At 46.8% G+C, this 12,054-nt stretch overlaps 1 protein-coding gene across 1 annotated transcript in view; it reads left to right on the top strand.

Moving 5' to 3' along the window:
• The first annotated feature begins 4,816 nt into the window (after positions 1-4,816).
• LOC125307207 (thrombospondin type-1 domain-containing protein 4-like) overlaps positions 4,817-12,054 on the top strand; it is a 56,231-nt gene continuing 48,993 nt past the window's right edge. Inside the window, exons 1-5 of the mRNA XM_048263055.1 lie at positions 4,817-4,881; positions 5,446-5,510; positions 5,601-5,670; positions 7,127-7,464; positions 9,105-9,486. Of these exons, the coding sequence (XP_048119012.1) occupies positions 5,482-5,510; positions 5,601-5,670; positions 7,127-7,464; positions 9,105-9,486 (819 nt within the window). The 5' untranslated portion in view covers positions 4,817-4,881; positions 5,446-5,481. The remainder of the gene's footprint in view (positions 4,882-5,445; positions 5,511-5,600; positions 5,671-7,126; positions 7,465-9,104; positions 9,487-12,054) is intronic.

Raw genomic sequence — 12,054 nt, 5'->3', positions numbered from 1 at the left:
TGGGAGCATGTCAGAAAAGGGAGAGCCGAGAGGTAGGGTGGGAGCCAGCGGAACCACTGGTGGAGGCTCCGCCACCGGGTCACGGACGGAGCATGCTCAGAGGAGGCCACCCTCCGGTTGGCCTGTGGGGGTTGTGACCTCAGAGCCAGAGGAATCTGCTCCAGTTAAGCACCTATCGGGTGGGTGTCATGGAGAGTATTTTACAGGAAGTGACACTGCAAGACAGTTAAACCTTTTCACCTCTTCCCACGTATGATGTATAGGGCCTGAGTGTGTAGAGTATCAAAGGCCTCATGTTTTACATGTGATGAATGAATGCCAGGACAGGGTGATGGTGAATCGGGTGAAGTGAAGAGTGACTTCAGCAATAAAGTGTGTGTCTGAGGTAGTGTACAGTGTGTGTGTGAAAGACATAAAAAGAAAGAGAATTATGCCAAGATAGCCATGTCTGCTGCACATACTATATCTATTTTTGTCAGTCTGAGATATTGTTGTCTTGCAACAGCACAGTTCTTCTCTCTGCTGTGTTTGTACGTGTGTGTGTGTGTATACAGTATATATATATATACACACACAGTCTGTCTGTGTTGTGTGTGTGTGTGTGTGCAGGTAGTCTTCCCTAGGTTGTGTTTTATGTGTCTCCTGCCACCCGGCCCCATCTGACATTGCCATGGAGAGAAGCCAGGAAGAGATTTACCTTCAACACAACCTATGAGTTTATGTTTTTGCTACACAGCGTGTGTGTGTGTGTGTGTGTGTGTGTGTGTGTGTGTGTGTCAGGGACTGGCTTTAATTAATACAGTTCGACCGCTCAGGACCCGCATGCTTCAAGACCTGCTGTCAGTGAGGAATCCTTCGCTCTAATCCGCCCAATCCCTTTGATAGCGGCGCAGGAAAAAAGCCCTGGGACAGTTATTAATGAAGAATGAGAAGAGCCCAGGCAGAGGGAGGACGCACGGTGCCCGCGTGAATGATTGCCACGCTCATATCATAAAGCCTTAATGACGCTTTGAAGTGCCTCTGAAAACATATGATGGTGATACAGATGTATGTAAGCGGGCAATAGAATGAACACATGTTTATGTATACAGACGTAGGGACATGCCAGTGCCAAGGCCCTGTCAGGAGCAACAGAGGGGTGATGAGTAAGAGAATGATGAGTTTAGACATCACAAAGGAGTGTGAAACTAGGAACCTCGATCACTGTCAATTTCTCTCTCTCTCTCATGCATGCTATATCATGAGATCGCATTCTCTGCTGGCACCCTATCTTTGGTCTCAGTCTGTGAATCTCTCTCTCTCTCGATTCAGTGCAAGGCTTTCAAATACAAACACCCCCACAAAACTTACAAACTCATACTCATGACCATGGACGGATTATGAACTTTCTGGCCCCTGGGCCCAGTTGTATTAAGGGCCCCCCCACTAATGGTCACATATGTGGGAAGGGGGGTTTGGGGGTCCTCCCCCAGAAAATGTTTAATTTGTATGATGTGATTTCCTGTATTCTGGTGCATTCTCCTACATTCTGATGTGTTCATACTGAGGCAATGATTCCATGCAATGGCTTGGGCTTCAGGGCCCCCTGACCCCTTGGGCCCCTGGGCCTGGTAGGCCCGTGCAGTAATCCATCCCCATCACTGATTACCCAGCACCAACAGGATATGGATTTTGGGCCCCGATGAAAGAAGAATGTAATAATGTTGGTCATCACGTTCTGTTTTGTGCAGGGTCCTTGGAATCGTACTGCCCCCAGCCCCGTCCCCTTTGTACGGCTCCCCTGTGCAATGTTAATCTTTGCAGGTTTTCATTTTAACACAATAACATTTCAGAGGAAGGGTGGCTGCTTGGCCAAGACACTCTCCATGCCCGTGTGGCAGGGGAGACGTTCAGGGAGGAGAGGGAAGGGGGCAGCTCTATTTTTGGGGCTGCTGCCACAGGCAGGTCCAAAGAGTGGAGATGACAGCTCGGCCCATCAGTGCATAATGGACCAGTGCCCTGCTGGAGGCAGGGTACGGTGAGACGGTCCAACTGCTTGGCTCTGGCAGCAGCTAATGCAGCTTTATCCGCGACGGGGTCGTGTAAATGTTTACTCGGCACGGCCCCTTTAGAGCATTAAGAAAGAATGAGGCCTGCGAGCAGGTGGCAGAGAGAGAGAGAGAGAGAGTGGGGATAATGACCACGTGTGGTGCAGGCAGCAGGACAGACTGCAGTCACTCAGGAGTTCCATCCAGTGCCCAGAGGGGCCAAGGCTTGTGGTCCCTCTCCCACCACCAGCGCCCCCCTCAGTCATCTGGGGGGTGCAATCTAGGTGGTTTCCTGGGCAGGGCCCAGCCTGTTTAGGAATCTGGTCTCGTATTGATGTTTATATATAAAGATGATGTTGGGGTTTAAAATTCCTTGTTGGATATGTGTCATTGGTTGTCGTTATTGTATGACTCGGAATGTACACATTACTCCTAACGAATATGAAACATGTGACTAGATGTTATTTACATGTATTCTTTGGCAGACCCTTTTATATACAGTAGATGTGACAAGGGAGGCAGATTCCCAGCTAAGCCAGCAGTAGATCAACACCAATCAGACATGAAAAACAATCAGCTCACTGTTGCAGAAAGATGGTTTGACATACATAAAGATAAATGTGCATTTTTGCTCATTGTTTGCGTTACGGATACACTGTTGACGCTCTAGCCCTTTGTCTTATAAACTGCAATCATGTAAAGAAAACAAAGTCAATCAGACAGCTTCACAGATGTGCCATGTATGTTTGACTGCAGCTCAGTCAGGTGGGTAGATTTACAGCACCTGGTACTGGGTCTGGTCCTGATTGGCAGGGGGCAATCTGTTAGGTCAGCTTTCGGAGAAGTATTAACACAGCTATATTGTGTGCTGAGCAGTGGCAAGGCCATGTGGAGTCACGCGGTGGTGCCAGGGACCCATGCAAATTGTATAGTTTGAATGGGACATCAGAAACAGTAGACCATTAAGAATTTTAATTGGGTTTAGTCGCCTGTGGTCTGCGTTTGGCAACAGAGGAGTTTAAACTAAATGCGGGGGCCCAAATCAACAATTGTCCCTATAGGCCATGTTGTGACAACAGAACATAGCCCTGGTGCAAAAGGAAACACAGGCGATCGTAACCTAACTTAAAGGAAGTCTTCATAGTTGACCATTGGCTCTGTTCACAAAGCACGTAAAATCTTCTGCAAATGTCATGCCTGGCCAGTGTGTCAACTATGCAGCTCCGGTTTCAAGTTCACCCGAGCGTAAAATTTGCGCAGTGAAATTAGGCGACTCCGTAGGGCCAGAGGAACAAAGCTGGAGTCTTCCACACAAAGCGCTGATTTACCAGTGGAGCCTGCGCAAGGCTCGCTCACACACCAGTCAGGGATCAGACAGAAGGCTACTTCCCTAAAAAAAAAGTCCTGGATACATACTGGACACCGATGAATGAAAGATAAGAAATCAAATTTAGCCTAACAGATAAATCATACGCCAACCGTTACCTCAGCCGCTATTTAAAACACTTTAGCTGTAACGAATTGTGGAGAACCCGTGGGCCGCGCGTCTGGCCGTGTTAAAAGTGATGAGCTGTGACTAATTGCCTTTCTGTGAGCCCCTGCATTAACTTACCCTTAGCGTGCCTTTTTTTTTTCATTGGTAGGAATCTGGGGTGTGACGTTACTACCTGTCTTGGCCCAGATTTCGTTGAATGGGTCACGACATGTTTCCCTATAACCATGGTGAAATGTACTTCGGTCCGTATTTTACAGTAGAGAACGTGGTGGCCACCCATGTGCGGACTGTCCTCGGTGCCAGCGTTTGGATTCATTGAAAGGATTTAATGGTGCTTGCATCCCGTGAGTGCCACATTGCTCAGAATAATATCGCAGTCTAAAATAGCAAAAGTTGGCTCAAGTTTGACGTTATTGCGCTCTGCCAAATTTCTCTCCGTGCTACTCTCCCTCACTCACAACACCCACAAACTTAGTCACAAACGCACTAAGCGCACTAGAGGGCGCAATGTGTTGGATTTTCTCTCGCTGTTCAAATCTGTAAACCGACAGTGTATCGTTGAATAAGTGCGCAAAGATAAGTCATGACACGGTGCGCAACAGACGCTGTCCTAAGTCAGGATGATGTGTTATCAGTGGATAATACATCGGATGGTGTCAGCTCAAAAGAGGTGGATTATTGGCGCTGCACGGAGTGTAAGGGGAGCTGGTGCTTTTAATTTATGAATCCCGAGGCGCCAATAAGACCACTGGATGGTTGCCACAAGAATCACGGGCAGGGCGCATTTGGTTCGGGAACGTCCCCTCAGATAGCAGGGTCTCCTCTCCTCCAGTGCAACTTTTTACATCATCTCCGAAAAGCTTCTACACATAGGTGAAGCCTGATGCACTGTTCTAAACTTTTTGGAAATTATGGAGTTCCTCACCTTATCCCGTGAATCATTTCCACCTGGTTGTATCGATTCCTAGGGTATGTTATCATTTTTGTAGACGTTGGGACGTAAAAAGACTACATTTGGGCAAACATTACTTTCCCAGAGTTTTTTCACTAGTGCAGATTACTTGGTAAAAATCGACCGGCTCCGTCGGAGGATCTCAGCCCTCAACTCAGCACAACTCTCCTCACCGGCTATGCCTGTGGCTGACTTTTTCATTCACAAAATGGATCTTTGGGAAGTTGCACGGTACCATATAATTTAGAGTTAAACTCAAGTATTACATATAGAAAACAATGGCATAAAGAAACAGTCGCAAAAGCAGAATTGATGACTTAATTTTACTGCATTTCAAATTAACGGAGAGCGTGATTATCTTGATTTTTACCTGACCAAAACCTGCCATTGGCATTTACATCACCAAGGTAAGTAAAATGGTTATGATGTTCTTTTTACACGTTTGGGGGTTTAAAGACGAGTTATTTGTCTCCATTGAGAAATGTCACTTCATCATGTTCAGTAGCTGCAGTACGGGCATTAAATAACTCTTTCAGGTAATTGTAATTGTAAGTGTTTGATGGCTTCTCGCTATTGATTAGTACTGCATCCACATGTAATGTTCTATCAGCTGTTAAACTATCGTGCTATTTTAATACATTTATAGGACTAAAGTAATGGGCTACTATTATTTCAAATGCAGTTTCCTTAGGTTTTATCTGGCGCTTACTTTTTCTCTAGTTATCTATTAATCTATTGTTTTCTTTATTCTTTTTTGTTGTTGTCTTAAATGCCTGTCCTGATGTGACATTTTCTCAGAGGAATGTAGCCTCTAGCACTTATTATGTTTCTCTGCTAAATCTGAAAGTGGAGTCGCTTATAGAGTGTGAGGTCAGGGGTCCCTTTTCACGGTTAAGTGGAACAGAGGAGCATTAGTTCGCGTGCATGCAGCCATAAACTGGCTTCAGTTTTATGCCCCCCTCCCTCTTTAGATATTACCGACCATTCGTCAACAGGGCACTGCCAGTATGTGGACACCTTTACTATGGTGCACGAGGTAAGACAAACTTGTATTGGTATTGCATGCAATTTTGCATACTGTTTGTTATTAGTCAAACTCTGAACTCTATAATTTTATAACTTACAGAGTATTCATAATAGTGATGCTCACCAGCCTGAGATCTCTGAATAGCCAGCATTCTACAGATCACTCTAGGGTGAGTAATTTGATGGCATTTTTTCTTAGGAGCAAACATTGTCGGTTGTGCATTCAGACTCTGCCGGCATCATGTCATGACACATACCACAGGCTGTAAATATGGACTACTTATGCCCAGGGCAGCTTGTCCGCACCGCACCCCCCCTGTGGTGGTGTCTACTGTCTGCTGAGCTAACCAGATTTACAACCGCTGCTGTGGTCGGTCACGGCGGAGGTGTTGAACCACAGAGCTGTTAAAGTGTGCCACGCTCTCTGATCTCGCTCTGTAAACATGCTGTTGGCCACTGAGAGTGCCTGCCCGGGGGTAAATCATTTAGACACACACACACACACACACACACACACTTAAACAGTCTAGTAGCGAGAGTGCTGGAAGGTCAGGGGCCGAGGTGAACTCAGCTGTCATCAGGTCCCACCATCTGCAACCTCCAAGAAACAGAGAAAGAACCCGCTCAGTAAAAAGGCGAAAGGGGAGGGCTCCAAAGGGGGCCCTTATGATTGGCTAAAACAGCCTGTGACGTACGTGACAGACAGGAGAGCTGGCCAATACCTCCCTGGGGACAGTCCTCCAGCATTCCCGCCTGCAGGGGAGGGAGAGTTGGCGCTCGAGCTGCTCCCAAGAGTCCAGCTGCTTGACCTCTGTCTGACCTCCGGGATGACACTGGGTTCGGGTTACAAAGGCTGGCAGCACTCCGGCCAGAGGGCTGTGTGAATGCCCGCCAGGAGGGCCTGGTGACAGACAGCAGTGAAGCCCAGTGCCAGCTCCCCTCTCTCCCACCCCACACCACTGGTGCCGTATTCTCTTACCCATATCAGCAGCCGCCAAGACCAGGGCCCTTTTTTCTTTTTCTTTATTTAATCTGCACTTTGCGGCGAGCGATGCTTCAGAGCGCCGGCGATAAATGCAGACAAAGTGGCGCAGAGGAAGAGCTTGATTTCTGCGCCCACGCTCGGAGCTGGCACTGAAGACCTGGCACGCCGAGCAGCCTGGCACCGGACGAGAGGAGACACAGAGAGAGAGAGAGAGAGAAGAACGGCCTCTGATACCATCTCTGGCAGACTCTCTGGATGAATGGATGGATGGATGGATGGATGGGTGGGTGGATGAAGGACCACAGGGAGAAAGAAGAAAAGACGCATCATTTGCAGATGACCACTGATGAACCGAGTTCCGCCTGAAATGAATAAAGATGTTCACGCAATGGTAGAATCAGCCTTCAAAGGCAAGCATGTTTACACTGATGAGGGAATAAATGGATACATTTAGAGAACAGCAAATACTGCAGGGTTGAAAACGCTCTCTCCCCCTGTGTGAATATATAGCACGTGCACCCCATCAGACCTGTGTCTTTGATCAGTCTTATCTGAATTGCTAAATCTGAACCTCTAACTAACAGCAAATGTGTTGTTGCAGTTCTCGAAGAATCAATAATCTCTAATGTGTACTCCCACAGGCTGGTGCTCAAAGCCCCGAGCTCGAGCAGGAGCTTCCAGCCCAGCAGGGGGCGCCCTCTGGCTCATGGGGGTCCTGGGGACCTTGGGCCGAGTGCTCCCGCAGCTGTGGTGGTGGGGCTCAGGAGCAGACGAGGCCCTGCCTGCCGTATTCTACACCCGTGGCGCCCCACTACCCCGGCTCTCACCCCGGCGGTCAGCCCCTGTCGCCAGGCCTGGTGGTGTCTGCTCTGCGCCCATCTGTGCCACTGTACCGCAACACTGGGCACCCTCCTCGTGCCAATAACTCACAGACGGGTGATGCCAGGACTCAGCCGCGAGTGAGCCGCCCTGAGAGAAGGTAGCTACATTAATTGGCATTCATTTGCTGAGCTGCTAGGGTAAGATGCTTATTGTGCTTAAGGATGTCTGAGAACAGAAGTACTTATACGACAAGCAAGATAAGAACACACATTGTTGATTGGAGCTGCAGCAATCTTTTTAGAAGCTTTGTGTACCTGAGGTTAGCCCTGAAGTTTAGTGGGTTTCTAGTTTGCTAAAATATGCCCATTCAGACAGTGCATATTATGTTTTCATGACCCCCTCAGTAACACATTAATAACATAGTGTGTGGTGTGGATAATTTTTTATTTTTTCTGTGGCACTCACAGTAAAAAGCAATAATATAAGTTATTACTGCTGTCAAATTCAATGCCCACTGCATTGTTGCTCCGTTGTTTGGGGTGAAGGCATCTCCTGGGTGTACTGCAGTGTCTCGGTGTGTTGGAGTCTCTCCGCTGATGACTGGCCTGAATTTTCACACACTGCAGTTCATCAGTCCACAGTGCCACCCCACACCCCTGTGCTACTGTCCAGACCCAGCAAAGGCCCTCTGTTACTGGAGGAGTGAATAGCACTGCTGGGGCTTGGCTGCTCCGCCAGTCCACCTCTTGTGAGCCCAGCCTGCTGGCCTGGTGATAATAAGATGAAGCTGACCAGCACTGTGCCAGGAAAAGGCTGAGGGAACACAGCAGAGCAGCCAACCCCAGGGGGAGGCCACTAAGGCTGGGCAGCAGCTGAGTGGGATCAGGCCTGGTTGTTAGTACAGGGGTGGTCTGGCGGATTTGTACCAGATCCGGATCAGAACCAAGCTGCATCAGTGCGTCTCTCTTTCTCTCTCTCTCTCTCTCTCTCTTTCTCTCTCTCTCATCTCTCACAGCATGTTCTGTAGTATAAAATGGATGGTGATTTGGTGACTCTAAGTCGTATAGTATTAGCTTGCCTTTAGCACACTGCTGGCTTAGATCTGGCCCTGATGTGGTGCTGGTCTGGGCAAGAGTAAGCATCCATCCATCCATGCCTCCATCCTCCCACTAAGTGCATGCTGACTTTTTAAAACCCATCAGATCTGTAACTGAGTCTGTGTTAAAGCATGAACACATCCTCTGGCTGTAAGCAGGTTTGAACAGCAGATAACACGTTAGTGCTTTAATTTGCTGTGTTTGGGCTTCTAATCTGGTTGTTTTTGCATTTATGATGAGCCACCCACGCAGTGAAAATAGTTCCAGAGAATGTCCTCCTTCCTCCAAACATCCATACCTCTCCAGTCTGTCAATTTGTTAGTTAATCAGCTGAGGTGCAAATTCCAGACATGGGGTGCAGAAGTGTCTGAAATCTTTTCTGGATTTAATTAGTGAGGCTTCTCAGATGGTGGTTGACTCTAGTCCAAATCTGGCTCAGGTCTGGCATATGGCATAGATAGATATGACGCTGATCTGGCTGTGAGCTATAGCTGCTGTCGTCGGAGTCTTGAACTAAGAGGTGGAACTAATGAGGGAGAGTTATTGGTTCGGGTGTGTGTGTGTGTGCGTGTGTGTGTGTGTGTGTGTGTGTGTGTGTGTGTGTGTGTGTGTGTATGTATGTGTGCAATTGTCTGCATATAAACTGGGCTTTGTTTGTATAAACTGCGTTTATATATTTCACACCTGTTCTGTTTTGAAGGCGTGGAGATGGGCCCATCGTCCCGGGGAAGTACGGCTACGGCCGCATGCCGTACGTGGTGCCCCTTCAGAGAGACCCAGCAGGCTCCCCCCACCAGCGCTCACACCGACAAAGACGCTCCGCCTACAGGGACGGCCGGCCCAACAGCCCCCGGCAGACAGCCAGACCTAACAGCCCCTACTACGGCTACGGTGGCTCCCACCACCAGGCCCCCGTCTCACAGCCCTGGGGCAGCTCGGCCTGGGTACCCCTGCACCAGCCCGGCACCAACCCGCCGCAGGCCTCGGCCAGAATGGCCACAGCTGCGGCCAGGCCCTACAACCCGCTGCCGGACTCCTCTTGCGTTGGCTCACCCAAGCAGCACAGGATCTGCAACACCAGTGTAAGCCACACACTCCTCACACTTGACTCCATTCACGTCAGTGCAGTTCAGTTCAAGTCAGTTCAACCTCCACTGAATCAGAATTGAAAGTCCAGCTTAGTTCAGCTTGAATCAGCGGCCTTCTAGGGGTTGAGGTGGGGGTTTACTTTATCTCAGGTAGTGTTGTCACAATACCAAAATTATGACTTCGATACGATACCTAGATAGATAGATACTTTATTGATCCCCAGGGGAAATTCAAGAATTCACCTGCCATAAATATCACGATGCTCGATACTAAAACGATACTAAGGTGAAATCCTAAGATATCTGGAGAAGAAAGGACTCATACCTCCTCCAAGTGTATTGAGTCATTTGTGTTGAATTTGGTGCACTTTTGTAGTGTGTAGGTCAATTCTGGGTTCTAAACTTCTAAACTTCCTACATAATTATTATTTTTTTATAGTCAGTAAAATAGTAGGCCTACTTTCTGTGATTAAGTCCTTTATTGTTTGTTACAGTTAATTTACATTGTGTTGTGTTTTGGCAATAAAGTAGCTTTAATTAGCCAAACTAGGCTAGATCAAGGTCAGTGTTAAAATTACTGCATGCAAATCACTGAATGCTATGCAGAGGGGCCTAGGCCATCTGTATATGTACAGTATAGGCTACCCTAGGCCTTCCTGTGTTCATGGGATTTCTTTGACAGTTGCAAAGGGGAAAATGTGAGGATAGTCTTCTTTGCGCCCAGTGTACAAGTACGACGTTCCAACCACTCAGGTCTTCCTCAGATAGGCCTACACCATTACCTGTTGCAATATATCTGTGTGCATTTCTACATTACGTCTATTTCTTTGATAACATGATTTGCTAGCACGTACTGTAACAATACGCCGCTATTATTATTAGGACTCAACATGCTGCAGTGGTATTATATGCTGTGGGCTTTAATTAGCGCATTTCGGGTAGCCTATCCTACATCTGGGCAATAATTATTGAACAAATTGCAGTCTACAATACAGGCTACTGACCGAACATGAAATAGATCGTTTACAAGTTATGATAATGTTATTCTGGCGTGAACATTACGCTTTCATGACGTTAGCACCCTATGATTACAGCTCGTTATGTCTCGTCAAAATTCATTGATGAAGGAAGGTTCGCTTTATCCCAGAGAACCATACTCGTTTCACTTAGGCTAGACTAAAACATAAGAGAAGAACTTGGCACTAACCATGTAGTCGTGTTTTCTATAGCATATTCGTTAACCTGTCGTTCTTTGAACTCTTTAAAAATGTTGGGATATGTCTGCGAGGTGTTTAGCCAAGTTCCATGCGTAGCCTACTGCTTTTAAATGACTTGTGTACCTTGCCTTAATTCGCGATGTATCCGAAATAGTTGCAGATTTCACTGCACCTTTTGTTTTATCCACAAGGCCTAGAACAACTGTCGGCAAAGAACTCTGTTGACGTTGGCTGCGCACTCACTCACTCAGAGCTGCCTGCTTGACACGCCCACTTGCCTAGATGCGTGCAAGGAGCAGTGAGAGCAGCAGTTCACACAGACACAGAATTATTATTTTAATAAATTATCGATTCTAAAAACGTCTGAAATCGTATCTTTTTTGTGTGAAGGCATCGCGATACCTTTTTAGTATCGATACACCGTGCAACACTAATCTCAGGCATATCACAGTAATCAGGTGTATTGATTTTCCAGACCATTTTGCCCTTCAGACAGGATTTGCTTTAATTAGGTAATTTTCTGTACCTGTTCCAAATCGATGGAATTTCTCCTGTTTAACCTGGGATACTGATTTGGCTGCACTACAAAGTCACAACAGGACGAAGTTGGGTCTCTTGTCTATTGAGGAGTCGAGGATGTGATTCAATTTACAGCTAATGTGGGTCTGCATGCAATACTCATTGAACAGTAATTGTCGTAATTATCAGTAGTTGTAGCAATTATCTGCCAAATGTATTGTTCATACTGATAATAGAATAATTATTGAAATGTCACCTCAATGGATTTCACTGAAAAAGTTGTATAGCTTTATGTGAAAATGCAATTGAGATAAGATAAAGCGGTACAGAACGATAATAAAGAATGGTGTATGGCCAATTCCAAACACTGGGCAGATCTTCTGCATTCCACAGCGATGTTTGGAGGAAGGAGGACATTCTCTGGAACCACTTCCACTGTGCGTGTGGCACATAGTAAATGAAAAACAACCAGATTAGAACACAACAAATTAAAGCATAGTTGAGTGTATCAAAGTGAAGTACACGCAAGATAAGAGATTGATTGAGTGTGGTTCTAAGGGTTGAGAAGGTACACATCTGAGAGGCATTATGGAAACACAGTACACAAACTCACATTACAGACAACCTTTGAAGTATATTTGGCAATGTCACTAAAGATGAACTAAGAAGAATGGCACTCCAATATGGTATGGACAGGTTTGTTGGAAACCGACCTGTATGGACAAGAAGGCAGTAGTATGGAAGAGCAAGGGAAGTGTACTCAAGCGATGTGTGAAGAATGCAGGGGGAGATGTCACAGGGAGAGAGAGAATGTGGAGAGAAAAGA

Source organism: Alosa alosa, chromosome 14 (assembly GCF_017589495.1).
Source record: "Alosa alosa isolate M-15738 ecotype Scorff River chromosome 14, AALO_Geno_1.1, whole genome shotgun sequence".
Lineage (NCBI taxonomy): Eukaryota > Metazoa > Chordata > Actinopteri > Clupeiformes > Clupeidae > Alosa > Alosa alosa.
The sequence above is the reverse complement of the archived record's forward strand: the minus strand, read 5'-3'. Positions and strand labels throughout refer to the sequence as shown.